General features: G+C 34.8%; 2 protein-coding genes across 2 annotated transcripts in view; both read left to right on the forward strand.

The window, feature by feature from the left end:
• LOC134243886 (lysoplasmalogenase TMEM86A-like) overlaps positions 1–14,228 on the forward strand; it is a 114,318-nt gene extending 100,090 nt beyond the window's left edge. Inside the window, exons 2-3 of the mRNA XM_062726118.1 lie at positions 11,646–11,734; positions 13,286–14,228. Coding sequence (XP_062582102.1) covers positions 13,289–13,996 — 708 coding nt within the window. The 5' untranslated portion in view covers positions 11,646–11,734; positions 13,286–13,288 and the 3' untranslated portion in view covers positions 13,997–14,228. The remainder of the gene's footprint in view (positions 1–11,645; positions 11,735–13,285) is intronic.
• Positions 809–8,799, forward strand: LOC134243811 (sorbitol dehydrogenase-like). The gene is made up of 8 exons (XM_062726043.1): positions 809–940; positions 1,829–1,862; positions 4,337–4,501; positions 4,660–4,819; positions 6,393–6,577; positions 7,076–7,251; positions 7,408–7,529; positions 8,195–8,799. Exons 1-8 carry the CDS (start codon positions 893–895, stop codon positions 8,340–8,342), a joined length of 1,038 nt encoding a protein of 345 aa, XP_062582027.1. The 5' UTR covers positions 809–892; the 3' UTR covers positions 8,343–8,799.
• Positions 14,229–21,841: the final 7,613 nt, after the last annotated feature.

A 21,841-nucleotide genomic window follows, 5' to 3' on the forward strand; every position in this document is an offset into this window, starting at 1 on the left:
TCCCGTGTATAAATTCAGGAACTCTAGATCTTTATAGATCTAACATAAGAACAACGACAAAGTTCGTTTCAACGAGTGTATTAATAATATCCAAGAGTAGTTTTACAAATCAATTTCAAGCTATGTATATCAACTCACTAACTCTCTCCCCTTATATACCCTGTCTGACACCTAACGTGATTTAGGGCACCTAGTTAGGGCATTCGGCTCCATCGTTAGGGCACCTGTTAGGGCGTTAGGCTGCATCATTAGGGCACCCTGTTAGGGCAATCGGCTCCATCATTAGGGCACCTATTAGGGCAATCGGCTCCAAGTATTAGGGCCTCTGCACCATCGTTAGGTGTCAAGACACTTGATACAATTAGGGCATCTGATAAGCGCCATAATTAGGACACTAATTAGACTTCCAAGATAAGGGCACTAATCAGGTACCATGGTTAGGGCTTATCAGATAAACAAAATCCCTATCTCTGTTTTATTTATAACAATAACATATTTTCATGTAAAACAAAAACATTACATTACACTTATTCATCAAGTGTACAATGGGAAAAATTATATATATAGTGGGATATTTTTTGGGAGCTGTTAGTTTGGGGGTTTTAATGGTTTTTTCCTATTGCACACAAATAATTCTTGTGAACATATTTATTAAATTCCCTCTACCCATGGATGCAATATTGTGTCAACTTGGCCGGCCCAATGGTTCTTATTAAAGCATGTTGAGAAGAATTGGAAAGAAAGTTTACAAACAAAGCGATAGACGAACGTGGACACCCTTGACTTTAATCAGAAAAGCTCACCTGAGCTGATAACATTTAGATCATAATTGTTTACAAACATGTCATTATAACGTGCTTGTTCTACCATACTTAGTGTGCCTGTAGTGGAAATGGCCAATCCGACAGTTATCTTGAAAAAGCAGGGGGAAATCGTTATTGTAAGATTGTTTACGATTCCTATTCTATCGGGAACAAACTAATAATGTTTTTGATATAATTATTATGGCATGTCATGCAGGTGTTCTCAACTATTTTTAGCATCAAACATAAAGCCATTTTTGTTGAAAAGTATGTAGGTCAAACAGATTATACGTTTTATACTTATAGTATGGCGGTCTATGTGCACTTGAATTTAATAATAATATAATTTAAATCTTACCAGTTTTGTTGAAAAAATGAATTCTTTTAAAACAAGAAGGGCTTTGTTAATAATTATGTTTTGAGTTTCGTATATATGAGAACATTTCCTAATACGAAATCCCCCCCCCCCCCGATGAAATATTGAACTATATTTGGGAAAGCAAACTATACATATTCTTTTTTTAAAAAAAGACAATAATTACTGTATTATATGTAGCTGAGTGTAAAAACAATGTCAACTTGGAACCCCCCCCCCCCCAACCTGAAAACGCAGATCTATGTGAAATTAGTATGAAAAATCATAGGTCTACTAAAACTTGAAAAGTCAACGAATACCCACCACCCCACCACCACAATATTCTGGGTTAGAATTTTTTTGACTTGGGTGAAAAGACACCCCCCCCTTTTGGAAAAAATTCCTGGATCCGCACCTGTTTGATATGGTTAATTTCGGGAGTCATGAAATACAAGAGTGGCTTAATTTGGAATAATGAACAATGGATCATTATTTATATTTGCTTAAAAGTTCCTTGGTGTAAATAAAGATGCCATGGCTTCTTTTCATGATTTATGAAGTGTTAAGCTAAAACTACAAGTAGTGCTTGCAAAATTGAATTCTGTTCATAAAAATTTAAATGTTGAGAGTCTGAGACATAAAGTTTTATCAAAATTGTATGATTTTTTAGGAGGATTGTCCCATTCCAGAACCTAAGCCAGGAGGTATGTATCAGTACTTTTTTTTCTTTTTAAAGAAATTTTTTACAAATTGATTAAAAGCTGATTTATATTTTGCTTCTGATGTTTTTCTTTGTTGGTGGGATTAATTTTTTTTAACAAAACTTAGCTTCAAAGGTGATGTGTATCATTAATGCAGACTTGAAACTTTCCCTGGAGCAAATAAATTCTCTGATTTAAATTCATTGTTAAATATCAAATACAAGTTTACTTCACATAATTTAAGAGCCCTAATTCTTTTAAAAATTTTAAACAAATGTTTTTTGATGCGGCCGAATCAATCGATTCAGGGTGTGTATTGTTTTTGTCCTGTCTGTTTGTTTATCTGTTTGTCTGTCTGTTGTCAACTTTAACCTTTGTCATAACTTTTGAACCATAGAAGATAGAGACTTCATATTTAGTATGCATACTCCACTAATTAAGTTCTTTCAAATGACACCAAGGTCAGTGACCTTGTCACTTTGACTTGATCTATATGCTACAAATAGCTTTTTTGAACTTTAGCCATAACTTTTGAACCATAGTAGAAAGAGACTTCATATTTAGTATGCATACTCCACAATTTCAAGTACTTTTTATGATCAAGGCCAATGACCTTGTGACCTTGACCATTATGCTAAAAATAGCTTTTTCAATTTTTGTTGCCGCCGGGTGCATAGTGTTTCACAAACACATCTTGATTTAAAATTGATGAGGTTATATTGGCAAGTCAGAATTGCAATGAGAATTTTATGAAAGTGTTCATGAAAACTCAAGTAGGTTCATAGCCTGCTTATTGTACATTTATTATATAATTGCAAAATTAATTTTTATGCCCCCGTAATTGAAGATTTGGAGGTATATAGTTTTTGTTGTGTCCATCTCTGTCTGTCTGTCTGTTTGCAAAAACATGAACCTTGCCCATAATTTTTGATTTAGTGGAGCTATGACTTTCATATTTCACATGTGAATTCCTTGTGACAAGACCTTTCTTTTGGTACCACCAAATTTAACCTTTTGACCTTGACCTTGGAGTTTGACCCATTTTTATACAAAAAATCCAAACTTTTACTTTGGTCATAACTTTTGAATTGTAGATACTGGGAATTTTATACTTCAGAAATAGATTTCTTAAGATCTTTTATTGGATACCAGCAACTATGACCTTTTGACCTTGACCTTGGAGATTTCTGTACTTATGGAAAAACTTTAACCTTGACCATAACTTTTGAATGATAAAAGCTAGGGCTTTCATATTCACACATGTAATTCTTTTGTAAAGACCTTTTATTGGATACCAAGAACTTTGACCATTTGACCTTAACTTTGGAGTTTGACCTACTTTTAAAAAACAACCTTGACTATAATTTCTGAAGGGTTAGGGCTAGGGCTTTCATACTTCACATATTTAATCCTTGTGACCAGACTTTTCATTTGATATCAAGAACTTTGACCTTGACCTTAGAGTTTGACCCATTTTACACAAAAAATCCAAACTTTTACTTTGGCCATAACTTTTAAACAGTAGATACTAGGAATTTCATTTTTTTCAAATTTCAATTCTTTGTGGTATACCTTACATTGGATACCAACATCTTTGACCTTGGTTTCTTTTGACCTTGGAAATTTCATTACTCACGAAAATTTTTTAACCTTGGCCATAACTTTTGAATGGTAAGGATTAGGACTTTCATATTTCACATAATTATGCAATCCTTTTGAGAAAACCTTTCATTGAACACCTCTGATTGAACATCAAGAACTTTGACCTTGAAGTTTGACCTTCTTTTAAAAAACAGACCTTGACCATAACATTTGAAGGGTTAGGGCTAGGGCTTTCATACTTAAAATATTTAATCCTTGTGACAAGACCTTTCATTTGATATCAAAAACCTTGACTCTTTGACCTTGACCTTGGAGTTTGACCTACTTTTAAAAACTTTAACCTAGGCCATAACTTTTGAATGGTAAGGACATTTTAAATATGTAATCTTTGTGACAAGACCTTCCTTTAAAAACCAACAACTTTGACCCTTTGACATTGACCCTGGAGTTTGATGTACCTTTGAAAAACTTATCCTTGGCCATAACTTTTGAAAAGGTAGTGCTAGGGCTTTCATTTTTCACAATTGTATTTCTCGTGACAAGTCCTTAAATTAACTTCGGTTACCAACATAATTTAATATGCACATAAGAAAAGTTTAATCTCCACAATGTTGCCATACAGGGCCATCAGTGTTTCATAAACACATTTTGTTTTATTAGTGACAAAATGATAAAATGAAATTTTACTTTGAAATAATTGTCAGATAAATTATAGGATACAAACAATCAAGATACATACAATAACATGTTTTGATCAGACCAGAAAATAAATGATTTGCAATTGATGTTCTTCAAGTCATTCATAAAAAGTGATAAATATTTTTAATTAGTGTGTGACAAACTCTGTAGTATTTGACCTTTATTGAACTTTTCAGAGGTCCAGCTTCAGATGCAGGATGTTGGGATATGTGGGTCAGACGTTCATTACTGGCAGCATGGGAGAATCGGTGACTTTGTTGTTAGGGCCCCCATGGTTCTTGGCCACGAGGCAAGTGGGGTTGTCAGCAAGGTGGGAGAGGGTGTATCCAACCTTAAAGTAGGCAAGTGCTGTTCAAATCTTCATCTGAGTGCGATACTTATTTCAATGCTGTAGAAGGCCAACAATTAGAGACCAAGGCAAATGAAAATATGTTAATATTTTTAAGAATTTTAACGTAGAACTTGTTAGCCCCTGTTGCATTATGTTGTGATTTTGTAGGTGACAGAGTGGCCATAGAGCCTGGTGTTCCATGTAGATCCTGTAAACATTGTAAGACAGGTCGTTACAATCTCTGTCCTGACATGAGGTTTTGTGCCACACCTCCCATTCATGGCAACTTGGCAAAATTTTACACTCACGCTGCAGATTTTTGCTTCAAGTAAGAAAAAAATATTATAAAAGAAGTATGTCAAGAATTCAAATTTTTTCTTTCGCTTAATATTTGAGTATTGGTCAGAGAGTCATAAAGGCCCTTGAAAGAGAAATAATGCTATGAATGTCAGCTAACTGACATGGAAGGTAAATCGACCAACAATTCAATGTATTTACATTACATATGTTTTTTGCATATAAATTGAATGGAAATCTATTGCATTCAAAACACCATAACACGGACAGGGTGCCAAAAGGTTAAAGCATGCGTTTTAGTTTGATATCACAATCATTGAACGCTGAGGAAGTGCAACGTCATAAGCAAAAATAAACAAGATGTGTTTGTGAAACACTATGCGCCCGGCGGCAACAGGGTTCTAAAAAGCAATTTTTAGCAAATAGGTCACAGTCAAGGTCACACGATCATTGTCCTTGGTGTCCTTTGAAAGCACTTATTTAGTGGAGTATGCATACCAAACATAAAGTCTCTATCTCCTATGGTTCAAAAGTTATGGCGGACATTCATAAAAAAGCTATTTTTAGCATATACACTGTAGGTCACAGTCAATGTCACAAGGTCATTGACCTTGGTGTCATTTGAAAGCACTTAATTAGTGGTGTATGCATACCAAACATAAAGTCTCTATCTCTTATGGTTCAAAAGTTATTGCAAACATTCGAAAAAAATCTATTTTAGCATTTAGGTCACAGTCAAGGTCACAAGATCATTGACCTTGGTGTCAAATGAAAGTGCCTCATTAGTGAAGTATGCATACCAAATACGAAGCCTCTATCTCTCATGCTTCAAAAGTCATGGCGAAAGTTCGAAAAAGCTATTTTTAGCATAAAGGTCACAGTCAAGGCCACAAGGTCATTGACCTTTGTGTCAGTTGAGAGTGCTTAATTAGTGGAGTATGAATACAAAATATTAAGTCTCTTTCTCTCACGGTTCAAAAGTTATGGCAAAGTTTAAAGTTGACAACAGACAGACAAACAGATAAACAGACAAACAGACAGACAGGACAAAAACAATATGTGCCCCGAAAAAATTCGGGCGCATAAAAAATCACGCTCAAATTAACCAGAAGCTGTTATGTTTGCTGTTCCATTAACTATAGTTTGCACGAAGGATAATACATAGGTTTTTAAATATAAATTACATTTGCAGTCTAGGTAGAGAGTTAAATATAAGCAATGAATCATTATTTCTTTGAAAGATATACTGTATATGCAGAAATTTTAGCAAGGATTTAATTTTGGCACTATTAGCGAGGGTCCTGAGATCGCTAATATTTATATCGCTAAAAATAAACTGTTTTATTGATAATATCTTCATTAGTGAGCATTTTAAAATTGCTAAAATTACTTCTCGCTAATAATAAAATACCATATTTTTAGGACAAATTTCGAAATTTCCGTCTCACTAACGTGTGTTACTCAATTTGTTTACACACACCGTTGCAGTTATGAGACTATATCTTTCACAAAATAATGATTCATTGCTTAAATGAAAATATGCTGCCAGTTTTTAATGTGGAACATAGGTATCCAAATTTTACAGAAAAACATTGGTATTCCAGGTTACCAGACAATGTTAGTACAGAGGAGGGGGCTTTTCTTGAGCCTCTGTCTGTGGGGGTCCATGCCTGCAAGAGGGGAGGGGTCAGTTTAGGGAGCAGAGTGCTGGTCTGTGGGGCAGGGCCAATTGGACTGGTCAACCTAATGACAGCAAAGGCCAATGGAGCAGCGGAAGTTTGTATCACAGGTCAGGTCATTATATCTCTCCGGTATAGTGTGAAGGGTCAAAATATCAAGTTGTTCTTGTGTGTGTAATCAAGCCTTTAATAAAATACATTACATTTATTAAAGGTTAAGTGAAATGGCTTGTAAATTAACAACAACAAAAAAAGAAAGAAAAACAGATACTGAAGAACAAAGCAGCATCAAAATCTGCACACAATTAATGAAATGAAGATATTTTGGGAAAACCTAATGTCAAATCTAGTGATTTTTTGAATTGCACAGTTTTGGGTCTTTGCAAGGCCACCTGTAACATCATTACGTGAACTATCCATCTAGAATGCAAAGAAAGCTAAGAGCAAATATTGCTATCTACCTAAATGATAATCATTACAAATGGACATCAAGCAATTTGATAAATAAATTAGCATGTCTTAAGACGAGTGTAACATCTGTAAGTTGCAGTTCTTGACTTAAAACAAGAAGAGACAGTTCTTATTTGTTAGATTTCTAAAATTAACAGATATTGATGAAAAAAGATTAGAAATCGCAAAGAAAGTTGGTGCTGACCACACCGTTCTTGTAAAAAGCCGAGATGGAAGAGAAGTGGCAAAACAGATAGAGGAAGCGATGGGGCAGAGACCAGAGATCACCATAGAGTGCAGCGGGGCACCACCCAGTATACAGACAGCAATCTACGTATGTCTGCATACTTAAGAGATAGATTGATTTAATATGAAATATATTACAAGCCATAATACTTTGAAATGCACATGCTTCACTTTAAAGATTGACATGTTCTAGACATTATTGTATTTAAACTTGAACACAATGTTGTAAAATTTTTGTTGCCAGGCAACAGAGTCAGGTGGTTGTGTTGTGTTGGTTGGACTGGGACCAGCAGATATAACTTTACCAATTGTCGATGCTTCTGTCCGTGAAGTAGATATCAGGGGTATCTTCAGATATGTTAACTGGTAAGATTTCTACTTTTGTGAAGGATTGTTTAGTGTTTTGTGTTGTTTTGCTTTTAAAATGGATAGATGGAACAGCGTGCAATTTAGATATTTGTTAATGGTTTGTTACAAGTATTCAAAATACTCATATATATCAATTTACACATTAATTGAATTACTTATTAATGGGGGGAAAATATGAATACCAAGAAATTACAGGAATATTTTTCCACCTCAACAATTTTCAATATCAATTCATGTATGCAATTTGTCTATTCTTCCAATGCTTTAAAACTTGTACAAGTTGTAAAATGCATGATAATCAAAGTACTTATAGAAGTTACAGTCATGTAATCTAAGCCTTGAACAAAAAAAGACACCCAACATTGTGACCTCCTCTGTATTGCATAGTTTCAGTTAGTGCCTGAATTTCATTTTGTTGAAAATAACTAATTGTTTTGGATGTAAAATGTAAAACTACTTGTTGCAGGATAAACTAGATACAGGCCAATTGTCATGAAATATAAACAGTACCATATTTCAGTTTGGTCAAAAATGGAGAGCAAGCCTCATCTTCTTAAATTCTATTGCAATTTCTTACCTTTGCCCAAATATTGCTTTTATTTCAAAACAGAAACCATGCATTCCAAATATATTTAATCTTTTTATTTATTATTTAATTGCAGCTATCCAACAGCCCTAGCCATGATTGCTTCAGGAAAAGTCAATGTGCAACCCCTCATCACCCATCGATTCAAACTACAGGACAGTGTCAAGGCATTTGAGACTGTTGCTAGGGGTGAGGGGATAAAGGTCATGATTCACTGTGGTTAGTAACCAATCAAATTGTCCGGTTAATGCAGCCATACTCCGGTGAAGGGAACAGACATGGAATATTGAATGAAAAATAGAAATATGTTCTTACCTAATTGATAATTCATGAGACTTATTAGATGATCTTTGTTGAAACTGGCAGATGTATAAAGATGAGAAAAAGTATTCAGCACCTCATGATCTGAAAGGCAGCTGCATGAACACCTACGGTACCATGCAATTTTGTTCCAGTTGAACAACATTAGCAGTCTGAATGTTGGCCATTTGCTTTCATGATTGTCTTTGTGCTTCTGCAATGTAAGACTGATTTTGTGTAAAAACTTTGATTGCCATTTATTGATTTTGTCTGTGATATAGTCATATTAATATTGTAGAGATGCATTTAATAGATTTACCTTGACATGTACTTTGTGTCCATGATATTACTTGTATACAACATTAAAGTTTCTATACAATCTTTACCTCTTATTTTGTGGACATATTTGAACAGGACTGTAAGCTATAAATGGTTCAACAAATTGATAAAACTGTAATCAGATCAACTTTGTACATAACATATTTCATGTAACATTAACTGGTATTATTTGGATGTGAAGCTTTTTTTTTTTTATTATTGTTTGGAGGGGTGTTTTAAAGTAAAAGTGTTACATGCATGAACGTTCAGAAATATTTTTTCGCCATAGATTTAAACCAAACTACACTGGGGAAAGCAACACTTGTCACTATAAAAATTCAGTTTCCATTACATTTATGGTACCATTTGATTTCACAGTAACTGCTCTACCAGAAGGAAATGCATTCATAAATTTTATATTGATATTTGAATGTTTAACCTAGGGCGTAAAGTTTTTGTCATGTTCATCTTCTGACACCCTCTATCCTATCATCAAACCTTGGGTTTACAGTTTCAAAGAAAGAAAATGTTCAAGATATATGGTGCATATTGAGGAGAACGAAAGCCCATTGAGCTCATTTTGGTAGGTTAAAAAAAATAATTTTCGCGTTATAACGCGTAACTTTCGTGAATAAACGCGAAACTTTCGCGTTATATCGCGAAGTTATATGTATATAGTAGGGATGTCAATTCCTAACCGGTTAATCGATTAATCGGTCGGAACGTTGCTAATCGGTTAGAAAATCGCCAATCGGTTAGTCGGAAAAATAAAATTCATGTAAATTAAAACGTAGTTTCCTTAAAATTCATTATTTTTTTAATAGAAAGGAAACCTCTGCATAGATGTTTTTCTAGTGTTTTTACATATCTTATAATTAAAAATTTTTGGAGGCTTTTAGCTCTCAAGATTGAGGTCGCAGGGGTAATTGGTCAATTTATAAAGTGTTAATTACTGTTTTTAAAACATTATGCCGTTATGCCAGATAGTCCCTTGATTTTTTAATGATTTTAATGACATCACCGTTAAGCGCGTTTACTTATGGTATGTCTATATTTTGCCTTATCTATTAAATTATTAGAAAGAACGTTACATAAACCGTAAATAAAGCGAGAGTTCCAACATAAATTTAATTATGGTAACTTCTTTAACATCTGCCTTTAAAATTATCTCTGTCTGATTTCTGAAGCAAGATTCACGGTTTTCATAATTTTTTCTTGTCTATTGAAATTAAAATGAAAAACTCTTTTGTACATAAAATTCCCAAATCAAAATAATAAACAGAATGTAACTTCTAATGTCTTATTTTTAGCATTCTTGTGTATATGAAAAGGAAATGTATATCTTGATACGACTAACCGGTTAATCGGTCGGAACGTTTTGCGGTTAACCGATTAGCAATTTAGCAATCGATTGCCATCCCTAGTATATAGTAATGTTACTTAGAGACCTTTGATCTTGAATGACAGATTTGAAACATGAAGGCAGACGGGAATTTCTATGAATTTAGGAATGACTTTTTCTCAGAAAATGTAAAGGAGAAATGACGCGAGAATAGGATAGATTAGTCTTCATTTTTGCATTTCATTTAAAATCCCTATTCGTTAATAAAATGAATATTCCTTTATAGATTTTCTTGTTTTCACTAGTTGAATTCAAGAAATTCTTGACTAATTTTTTGAGAGTTTGTACACTTTGAATTGTTGAATTCAAGAAATTCTTGACTAATTTTTTGAGAGTTTGTACACTTTGAATTCATTGTCAATATTTCGTAAGCAATGGTATGACCACGTGGTGCAACCTCAAAATACGATGTTGTATTTCTACAGTGAGTCTTTTTGGAGACAAATGAACATTGTCACATTACGTCACCCATGTGATGGGACAAAATTGACAACTTCATTTGATCAATTTCAATGAATTTTATTTCAAAATCTACAGAGAATGTAAAAGAAAATGACACCGACAAAGGGTGATCTTTTCCCATAAATTCAAAACTGACTTCTGGAAAACTCGCATAATCTTTGATTTGTTTGAACAGCATTGAAAGACACAAAATGTGACCAAAAGAGATTTAGAAGGGGAAATTGTAACGAATGAATTAGATACTAAAACCAAATGAAAATTGAAACTTATGCAAATGTCTCAGTTAAACAGCAAAATTATTACGCGCAAGTTACGCGTTTATTCGCAAAGGATTGGCGTTTATTCGCGAAAGTTGCGCGTTATAACGCAAAAGAATTTTAACTTACGAAAATGAGCTCAATGGGCTTTCGTAGAGGAGAACAATTCAAATTCTTTAATATTTTATTTTTGACTTCGGCCTTTCCTTTGACCTTGACCTCTGTTAATTTAAATTAGAAATTAGCTCAAATTTAATAATACCACTAAATTATTAGAAAAAAATCTTCGAATGCTGTACACTTTTAAGTAACTTAAGTAAGAATGATCTTGGAACTTCACGCCCCCCCCTTCCCGAAAAAAAACAGGCCGCTGTAAAGTGAAGAAGAAATGTACATATGTTTTTTTCTTGATACTGTTTTTCTTGGCTTTGTATTTTTTCTGTTCTCATTCTTCTTCATCTTTTTTGTGCTTTCAACTAATACTTGGGTTGGATTTTTCAGTGGACCCCCCCCCCCCCCCCCCCCCCATCGAAAAAAAATTCCTGGAACCGTGCCTGGTTTAAAAGTTATATTTTTAAAAGTGATGTTTAAATACATTTATCTTTTCATAACATATAAATTATATACTACCTATTTACAGGTCCTTTCTTACGTTCTGTAAATCATATTTAAAGTTCTTATATTAATCACCGCGGACGACGCGTGCACCACTGATATGCACAACACAGATATATATCGATCGTACAATCTTTACATTCAGTAGTGGATGTGTTAGGGGTATATATAAGCTGTTTAAACTGTACAACAGTTCAAAGTCCACCCATTTGTCAACAAATCGCCCCCACTTTTGTCTGGAGTGCTGAGTGACCAGCAACAGGTAGGTTCACAGAGAATACAATTTTGTTCACGAGTAATGCATGACATGGATGAAAATCCAGCTTATTATACTTTCTGGTACTAATATAAGAGATCGATAAAAGACTAGTTTAGACCATTCAATAAGATTGTGATTCATATTCTTGTTGCCCGAAGATTGGTTTCTTCCTCTGACTGTTGCCTGTCTATGAGGAGTCTTATTTTCACAAATGGAAGGTGGATTCCAGATTTTCACTTTGTGGGAGTGCCGAGAAGCAAATTTTATGCGGGGGGGGGGCTAAATTCAGCATAAAATATTTTTACTTTCTAGCGACAATTAAATTAGCTGCAGAACTGTAGCTCTCCGTACAATTTTTTGACAGCCCGACGGAGATTTTTTTTCACACCAGCGAGCTACAGTTCTGCATGCACCCAATGAGTGCTTACTTCAAAGTTCGCTCACTTTAAATCAAGTATACTTATATTAAGTGTACATAGATATTGTCTGAACAGGAGGATAAATTAACATAACATGTTTAAGGATTTCTGTGTTCAGATGTTCAGATTAAGTTGATTAACTGTGTATCGATTTGTATGCCCTCCTTGGTCTGCAGCTGAAGACGATACCCACAGAGATTGCTTGGAGTTGGAGCCTGCAGCTAGCAGAATGATTTTGATTTCCCTGATGCAATCAATTGAATAAGTACAATCTTTTATAAAATAGATTCAGGAATACTAGTACATCTCGTGTACTTGAAAAACATTCTAATTGTACATACAAGTACCCCGTTATCCAAATTTAAGTTAAAAGATTTTGATATATTTTTTGGAGAACAAATCTTCTAACAAATTGTTGGAATTCGCCCTTGGAGACCAGTTTCGCTCCATTATCAGAAAAACCCATTCAAATGATGAGGAAACAAAATTCATGATAAAACGTGATGACTTCAACTTTCCTTTAATATGTTTGTAGCAATGTCATATGGGGTTTACGTATGTCACCCAGTTGATTCGACACACACAAGCATGTGACTTCTACTAAACCAAGGTCTCCTTCATTGTCATTCATTGTGATATGCTCGGGCGCAACAAAAAAAATGTCCATTGTGTGCCTCTGCCATGTCAGGAAAATAGTTGTTAAAATATATCTGCATAGGTCAATGCATTAGAAAATGAAATAAACACAAATGCACCTTCAATAAAATAAATCATTAAGAGAAAGCCTCAAAGGACAACTTGGGATATACATTTACTGAAGTCACATCGACCAGCTAAAAACAATCAGATGTAAAGAAGGCGTAAGAGTTTATATACCCCTGTGCTGATTATAGGGGACGAGAAAACAAATATGAATGGTATAAGTGTGTCTATTTACAAGTCATGTTAAGCGTTAAGACCCAACTTTCTTTATAGAAAGACCATTTAATACCTCAGTGAGAAATCTCACAATTTTATGTGGTGCATGTTTTCTCGATCTCTTAAACGTCTTTAAAAATATTGTAGAATCAAATCAATTTCAATCATTTGCATGCTTTGAACTCCACAACTAACTTTTTTATTCTATTTTTCACAGAATATGGAAGTTACACAAGAAGAAATAATTCGCCGACTTAAGAATGTGTACTTAATTCCGTTTTATGTACTCTGTGCAGTGTACTTCGTGCTGTATCAACCATTTTGGCACTACCCTGAGGAGACATTTTCTGCAGCATTCTTCAAAGTGCTACCTATATTTTCCTTAATTGCATTTGTTAGATTAAATGCCGAGGATGAAAACATTTTGCAGAATCCAATTCCCAAAAGTGACTTCCACAGATTTACAATTCTAGGCTTAATTTTCTCCAGCATTGGAGATGCCTGTCTCATTGCTAGGGAAACCATGTTCATTCCAGGAATGTTATTTTTCGCCATTGCGCAGGCTTGGTATTTATACGCGCTTGGTCCCGGAAGTAAGGGAAGCAGGTTACAATCCATATTTTACCTTGGAGGAGTCGGGACTTTTCTATTTATGGAATCTGGAATAGAGAGCATTTTTATGAAGTTTCTAATTCTGATCTACACGGTTCTGATTTTTACGGTTGCTTGGAGGGCGGCGTCACGATATGAGCGGGAAAACACGTACCCTGCCTTCCTGGGATTTGTAGGAATACTTTTGTTCACTCTATCTGATTTCTTAATAGGTGTCAATAAATGGAAATTTTACATTCCTTTTTCAGAATGTATAGTTATGATGACTTACTATGGCGGCCAGTTTGGCATCGCTCTAGGCTCTCTTAAAGAATAAGTTTAATAATTTTGTTTTACTTTTTAATTGAGTACTCTAGTATTCAATTCACTCCATGATTGTTCAGAATGTTCAGAATGTGTTCATTGCACCGATTTGCACGTCTAAAATTTTCGATATGCATGCACTATGGTCTTGAAGCAAAGTTCACAAATAATTAAAATGGTACCTTACTTTTGCTCATTTGCTTTGTCTGTACATGTATTTTTAAAATAAAATGTTTCCTGTTTAATATAGTGTTTAAGGGTTTTTTTTTTTTAAATAAAAAGTTCGTCGAAGATTCATTAAGTCCTAAATTGCTCTCTATCTGCAGTCAGGTACCTGTATTCATGAAAATTTCAGAGGCATTGTCAAAGTGAATACATGAGCAAGTGTAAGTATTCAACATAAGGAACCTTGGTAGTTTAAGATTAGAATTTCAGATACCTTGTCCTTGGAGATAAATTGAGTTTAAATCATTGAATATATATATATATATATAGTCCAGATTTGTGTTCTTACATAAACGGACGGACAGACAGACGACCATGGAAAATTAACGAAAGTCTTTTTCCCTTCAAGAAAGAGATGGCCGTATATTTTATAATTTTCAACGCCTTGTGAAAAAACGTGAGTTGGTTTTAGGGTAGTCTTATTCTCGGGTTCTGTTTGTTTATATGTTGTTTAACGTCCCTCTCGGGAATTTTTCTCGAGTGTGGAGTCGCAACCACTTGCAGATAGAGAGCTGCAAATTTTGTCCTATACTCGGCACTCAAGGCCATTGAGCAGTGAGGGATGTTTTTCGTACCACCACTCACTGCGACAGGGGACCTCAATTCTCTTCCGAAGGACTGGTCTCCACGTCCCACAGCTACAACTTCATTATTCGTAGGGAAAGTAGTTCCGGAGAATAGACACTATATGGAGTTTGACACTGTCCCACGAGGGCCACCCTCAGGTTCTGAAAATCAGACATTGCATAACTGATTGATTGTATATAGTTTAATGTCCCTTTCGAGAATTTTTTTACTCATATATGGAGATGCCAACACTTGCCGATGGAGAGCTGCAAATTTTGTCCTAAACTGGGCACTTAGGGCCATTGAGCAGGGAGGGATCTTTTTCGTGCCAGCACCTACTGCGACACGGGACCTCGTTGTTCAAAAAGGAACTTATTGCTTTGAAGTCTGACCGGTCTTCAACGGATATCCGGACGTTTCGAGGAAAAGAGTAGTTCGCCACCTCCAAGAAAACGAAAACGTCTCAAGCATGTCCTGATGTAGAAAATTCAGACAAATCGGACGCACTTGAGGGAATGATTATAAGGACCGGTGTCCACGTCCCACAGTGGAGTTCGAACCTGCGACATAAGGATCAACTCTATACTTCGCGACTCTAGACGCTCTAGATAACACTGCGCCACGCAGGCGACCACACATTGGATGATTGAAAATGTCCACAAAAATGTATCTGAATTTTTAAGGTAATGTGTATTTATTCACGGTAGTTCTCAAACTTCGCGTTTATCGTTAAAGTTAAATCACGATATATAGGGGAAATTAGTAAATATATAATAACATATAATTATAATACATGTATATAATTACTAGATGCGATCTCGTTGCGAGCATCGAGTTGGTCTTCCCTCCGATATCTGATGGAATAAGACCTGTGTTGGGATAATTCCACTGATAGGATAAAAGTGTCAAAGAGGCACATGAATTCTTCAAAATATATTTAGAAACACAAAACAATGTAGTATACCAATTCCAATCAACTTCCGGTTCTTCTTATTCTCTTCCGGTTCGACCGTATGTGCTCAAAACGACTTTTAACTCTACATCAAGCATGCAGTAATTATCCCTGAAAGTTTCGATGGAAAATACTCATTTTTAGACAACTTCCGGTGGAAATATTAAGATGCTACGCATCTTTAAATCTCTATATCAAACAATTACATTCATTAGAAAATGAGAAAAAAATCGCTATATTTAAAGTACTTCCGGTTTACAACGGAAGTGTCGATGGAAAAAAAAATTAAAAATGAAAAAAATAAAAGTATGCATATTGTTGAGAACATTATTTTGACCATCTTTTGTTCAATATTGCTTATCAAAATATTCACGCTTTTCGAGATATAAAGCATCAAAGATTTAGCATTCTGACCCCGTATGACCCCTTATTACGTAACATTTGATCACATTTTTATTATATATTAATGTTGCAAATCCCTAAGATGAATATCTTTGCCTCATTAATGTCTCATAAAATATTGATCATTAAAGAATTAAAGATGAGAGAGTTTTGGCCCCTCTAAGCCCCTAATGTGAAGAGCTAACCCCATTTTCTTGATATCAAATGAAAGGTCTTACTATAATGCACATCTTTTATTATATATGTCTTAACAAAATATTAAGAAGGAAAACGATATAAAAGAAAACGTGTCAAATTTTGCGAGATGCTTGTGAGCCTATTTTTTGAGCCCAGGCGAGCGTCAATGCCTTATCCCCTGGAAAGGTCTATATGCAAAATGTCACAACTACTATCCTTCCTCTACCTTCACTGAAAATCTCAACTCAATATCTCATGTCGTTTAGGTGGAGATCTCAGGACAAGCCTACCCTCTAAAAATCAGAAAATCGTCCATATCTCACGACCGGAAGTGACGTCATCGACGACGAAAATTTCCAACAAGGTTCAGATAAATATCTATCAGATCTGAAAGATTGGTGAAAATCAGGCGAGCCGTTTCCGAGAAATCGCGTGCACAAAATCGGTAAGAAAAAATAATAATAATAGGGAAAAAGAAACCGAACGAAAACAATAAGGTGTTCCTTTAGAGAGTTATAGATAAAAGACTTTTGGCCCCTCTGAGCCCCTAATTTGAGGGGTCAGTCCCATTTTCGTGGTATCAAATGAAAGGTCTTGTGATTTTGAAGATTTTTTGTTCATTATTTATTCAGAGATTTCTTTTCGTTCTGGAGATATACTAAATGGAAATATTTAGGGGCCACCCTTACAAGTCCTTAATGGGGCCGTTTTACAAAAATTCAAAGTATGCATATTGTTTAGAACATTACTCTTACCTTCTTTTGTTCAATATTGCTTATCAAAATATTCCCTCTTTTTGAGATATAAAGCGTCAAAGATTTGACATTCTGGCCCCTTGTGACCCCTTATTACGGAACATCTGATCCAAATTGTATCATATATTGTTGCAAATCGATCAGATGAATATTTTTGTTTCAGAAATGTATAACAAAATATTGATCATTATAGGGTTATAGAGGAAAGAATTTTGGCTCCACTGAGCCCCTAATCTGAAGAGTCAGACCCTTCTTCTTGATACCAAATGAAAGATCTTGCGAATTTGAAGATTTTTGTTCTACACTTATTCAGAGATTTCTTTTCGTTGTGGAGATATGCTGAATGGAAATATTTAGGGGCCACTCTTCCAAGTCCTTAATGGGGCCGTTTTACAAAAATTCAAAGTATGCATATTGTTTAGAACATTATTCTGATCAACTTTTGATCAATATTGCTTATCAAAATATTCCCCCTTTTCGAGATATGAAGCGTCAAAGATTCAGCATTCTGGCCCCTTGTGACCCCTAATTACGTAAAATATGATCAAAATTTTATAATATATTATTGCAAATCGTTAACATGAATATCTTTGCTTCTGTAATGTATCACAAAATATTCATCATTAAAGAGTTAAAGATGAAAGACTTTTGGCCCCACTCAGCCCTTAATTTGAGTAGTCACCCCTTTTTCTTGATAGCCAATGAAAGGTCTTGTGATTTCCAAGACTTTTTGTTCAACACCTATTCAGAGATTTCTTTTCGCTGTGGAGACATGCTGAATTGAAATATTTAGGGGCCACTCTATTTGACCTTTGAAAGAATTCAAAACACACTGTATGGTGTTCCTCATTTTCCAATGTAAAGAGACAGTCTTTGATTTAACATGTAGACGCAATTTCAATTTTATTTTTAAACAAACTAAATCGTTTAAATCTCACTCTACTTGACCTTTGAGAGATTTCATAATACGTAGTATGATCGATATTCTCTATCTTCCATAGTTACAGACTAGCCCTCTTTTAACATTTAGATGCAAATGAATTTTTTTGAAAAAATCTCACTCTTTTCCCTTAAAGAATTTCCAGTTACAGTGTGTAATATTGTTTTGAATTAAAGGAATAGGCCAAAGATCGAAGAGTACAGTCAGCCGCACTGACCGCAAGCGTCCTTGATAATGACTTTAACATTCCTGTTAAAACACCCGAGGTCACAGTTTCTTTATTATTGCATTTACAATCCCCCCCAAAAAAAGATATCGTTGGAAAGGTCTTAAAAAGATCTTTTCAATGGTTTAAATTTTTTTAAAATCGGTCAAGAAATGAAAGAGAAATGACTTTTGACAAAAATCAAAAGATATCCACCCAAGATCAAAGAGCAGCACCGAAGAGCATGGTCACTTGCAAGTGTCCTTGATAATGACATGTCCTGTCAAAATGAAAGTCTAACTTACCTGAGCCTATACATGTATTTTCTTTGTTTGTGCACGTACAATAAAAAGAAATATATCGTTGGAAAGGTCTTGAAAAGATCTATTTGATGGTGCAAAAAAAAATTTGAAATCGATCAATAAATAAAAGAGTAATGATTTTTTAAAAAGAAAATTTCTAATAGTACACTTGCACTCAAGTGTCCTAACACACCTGAGCGTATATATTGTTTATTACAGGCACGTAGCATCGTTTTTGAAAGTGGGGGGCCAACCTGAGAAATTTTTTTTAGACATTCCCGAAAAAGTTGACAAGCAAAAAAAAAAAAAAAAAAAAAAAACAAAAAAACCAAAAAAAAAAAAAACAAAATTAAGAGTTGCCCAAACTCGAAAATCCTATTTCGTGGGGGGGGGGGGGGGGCAACTTTTTCAAAGCCAACTTACTATCACTTCAAATTTTTTCCTTGCAATCCTTGCTATCACTATACTATGGTTATAAAGTGGGGGGGCCAACCATCCCATCAATGAACATTTACTATAGTAAAGGTTATGTTGGGGAAAAAAGTGGGGGGGCCAGGCCCCCCCTGGCCCCCCCGGATGCTACGTCCCTGTATTATTGTACTCAAACACAAAACAAATACATATTTGGAAAGTTCTTGTCAAGATCTATCTGATGGTATAAAAAAATAAAAATTGTTTAATTTTTTTTTTTTTGAAATATTTAACTTTAAAATTAAAAAAAATTAAAACATCTTCTTAAAATTTAAAAAGTCAGGTTAACAATGTCAGGATTACAATCAATCATTCCTGAAAATTTCATATCTCTATTTTGCGTAGTTTTTTCAGAAAAGGACATATCAGTATTGCAGCAAAACGTCGAAAATACGTCATATTTAGCGAACGGAAATGAATTTATAATTTTTTTAAAAAAATCATCTCGCAAGACATTGTTTCCTATCATCTCTGAAAGTTTTATAAAAATCCACCGAATTGTTACCGAGATACCGGTGTAGGAATTTTTTTTTACTAGCCCCTTGTTGCCCCTAAATGCGTAGTATATGACATCAACAGTATGATATATGCTTGAAGGTCATTAAGAGGAACATTTTTGTTTCAATAATGTATCACAAAATATTGATCGTTTAAGAGTTATAATGCAAATTGTTTTGGACCCTTTTTATCCCTAATCTGATGAGTCGGCACATTTTAATTGATATCATTTGAAAGATCTTGTCATTTTGCACAAATATTGTTCAGTATGTTTTGACAAAATGACTATACTTTTTAAGATATGATTCAAAATGTCTCGAAAATTCACTCCTGGTTCGTTTACTACACATTTTTGGAAAATTTGAAAACCCAGGTGCATTATGGGACCATGTCCTCTATAATCTCTGAAAATTTCAGCATTCTAGCTCAAGCCGTATTTGAGTTCCATCATAGACAAGGAGGTCCTCTAATTTTCGATCAAAGGGTGATAACTTGTGACCGGACCTGAATTTTTCAAAAATGGAATTGCCGGTACAAACTTCAGATAGAAACACATAAAGTCTGAAAATTTGAGTCGAATCGATCCAGCCATCTCCGAGAAATCCTCTCACAAAATCGGTAAGGAAAAAAATAGTAAGAGCAAAATAGAATAATAGAAGGGTCTTCCGCTGAAGACGGAAGACCTTAATAATAATAAAAATAGTGGAAAAGAAACCTAAGAATAACAGTAAGGTCTTCCGCTGAAGACGGAAGACCTTAAAAATCAAATCAATTCCATCCCATGGACATGCAGAGTGGTTCAAAGAAAATCTAATTCAGGAGAAGAGACTTAAATCCCTTGATTGTGATCATCAGAAGTTGTCCTCAAAGAAGATAGCTAGTGCTACAGTAAGAGAAAAAAAAACTTTCAAAAATATCAGTTCAATGATCCGAAGAGTGGTACTTTTAGCAGTTTCCGTGGACGTAATATTGGATCTCTGGACGTAGTAGAGGATGTCATGATACATCTGATGTGTACAGTGATAAAACATTACCTTTTATTGGTGACTCAGTCGCAATTAGTGAAATTGTGATGCCAGCCGTGAAAGGTTGTCCGGGTGACAAACTAGTACATGTAATCCCAGATAGCAGGATGTTATTGGACCTTTGTTGGGCCAACAACGCTCCTTATGTTGGGCCACTGTTTGAATTCAACATTGGGCCATCGGTAATTTGCTCATCGGCCCTTAATCAAACCAACTTGTTGGCTTATTGTTGGGCCAATGTAACAGTTAAAATTGGGCCACTGTTGGGCCATTGTATTATTTCAGTATTGGGCAAACGTCATTTTTGAACAATTGGGCCATTGTAAGCAACTAATGTTGGGCCAACGGTAATTTGCTCATCGGCCCTTAATCAAACCAACTTATTGGCTTATTGTTGGGCCAATGTAACAGTTAATATTGGGCCACTGTTGGGCCAATGTATTTTTTCAATGTTGGGCAAACGTCATTTTTGTACAGCTGGGCCATTGTAAGCAATTAATGTTGGGCCATCGGTATTTTGCTCATCGGCCCTTAATCAAACCAACTTGTTGGCTTATTGTTGGACCAACGAACGGATATCATTGAGCCATTGTTGGGCCACTTATTCTTTCAATATCAGGAAAACATCATTTTTGGGCCAACGTTGGTTTGTATCTTATTGGCTCTCCATCATGACAACTCATTTGCTCTTCACTGGTTGGCCATTTGTCCTCAAAATTGACAAACAAATATATACAATAAGGTTATACTAGTTTTGTAGTACAGTTAAATGGTAAAAGCCTTTAATACTATCTATATACGCTATATATGCTAGATTAATAGTTTAATACATATTCTCAATATTCTCATAGAATTGCCATCAACAAGTATTGCATTGTAAGTAGCTCTACATTAATTAAAAAAAATGAGAAAAAAGAAATCAAATTATAAAATTCAATTATAACATACTATAATTTTATTGCTCAGTGCATGAGGAAAACATTAATAAAGAATTAAAAGTGGATGCTCACTTCAAGCTATACATGTAGGGTTACATGACTGTATACTCCCTCTCTGATGTAAATTATGCACAAGTTCAGTAAATTACAGGTATCAATAAGCACGTCTAACAAATAAACAAAGCCCTCCTAGCTGTTCTTAAAATAATACTAGAATGAATCCCGTCATTTTGTTTACTTACAGAAAAAAATTTTCTGGCATCTGCATCGAGTTTATAACCGACAAACAGACACAAAAAAAGTAGAACTACAGGAATGTCATACTATATCACAGAAAAAAGTTAGGCACTGCCACTTTCCATCTGATCCCTCTCCTAAGTCTCCATTTCCTCTTCCCGAGT

Source organism: Saccostrea cucullata, unplaced genomic scaffold (genome assembly GCF_032062105.1).
Source record: "Saccostrea cucullata isolate Sc308-1 unplaced genomic scaffold, CSIRO_AGI_Scuc_v1 ctg860, whole genome shotgun sequence".
In the NCBI taxonomy this organism is placed as follows: domain Eukaryota; kingdom Metazoa; phylum Mollusca; class Bivalvia; order Ostreida; family Ostreidae; genus Saccostrea; species Saccostrea cuccullata.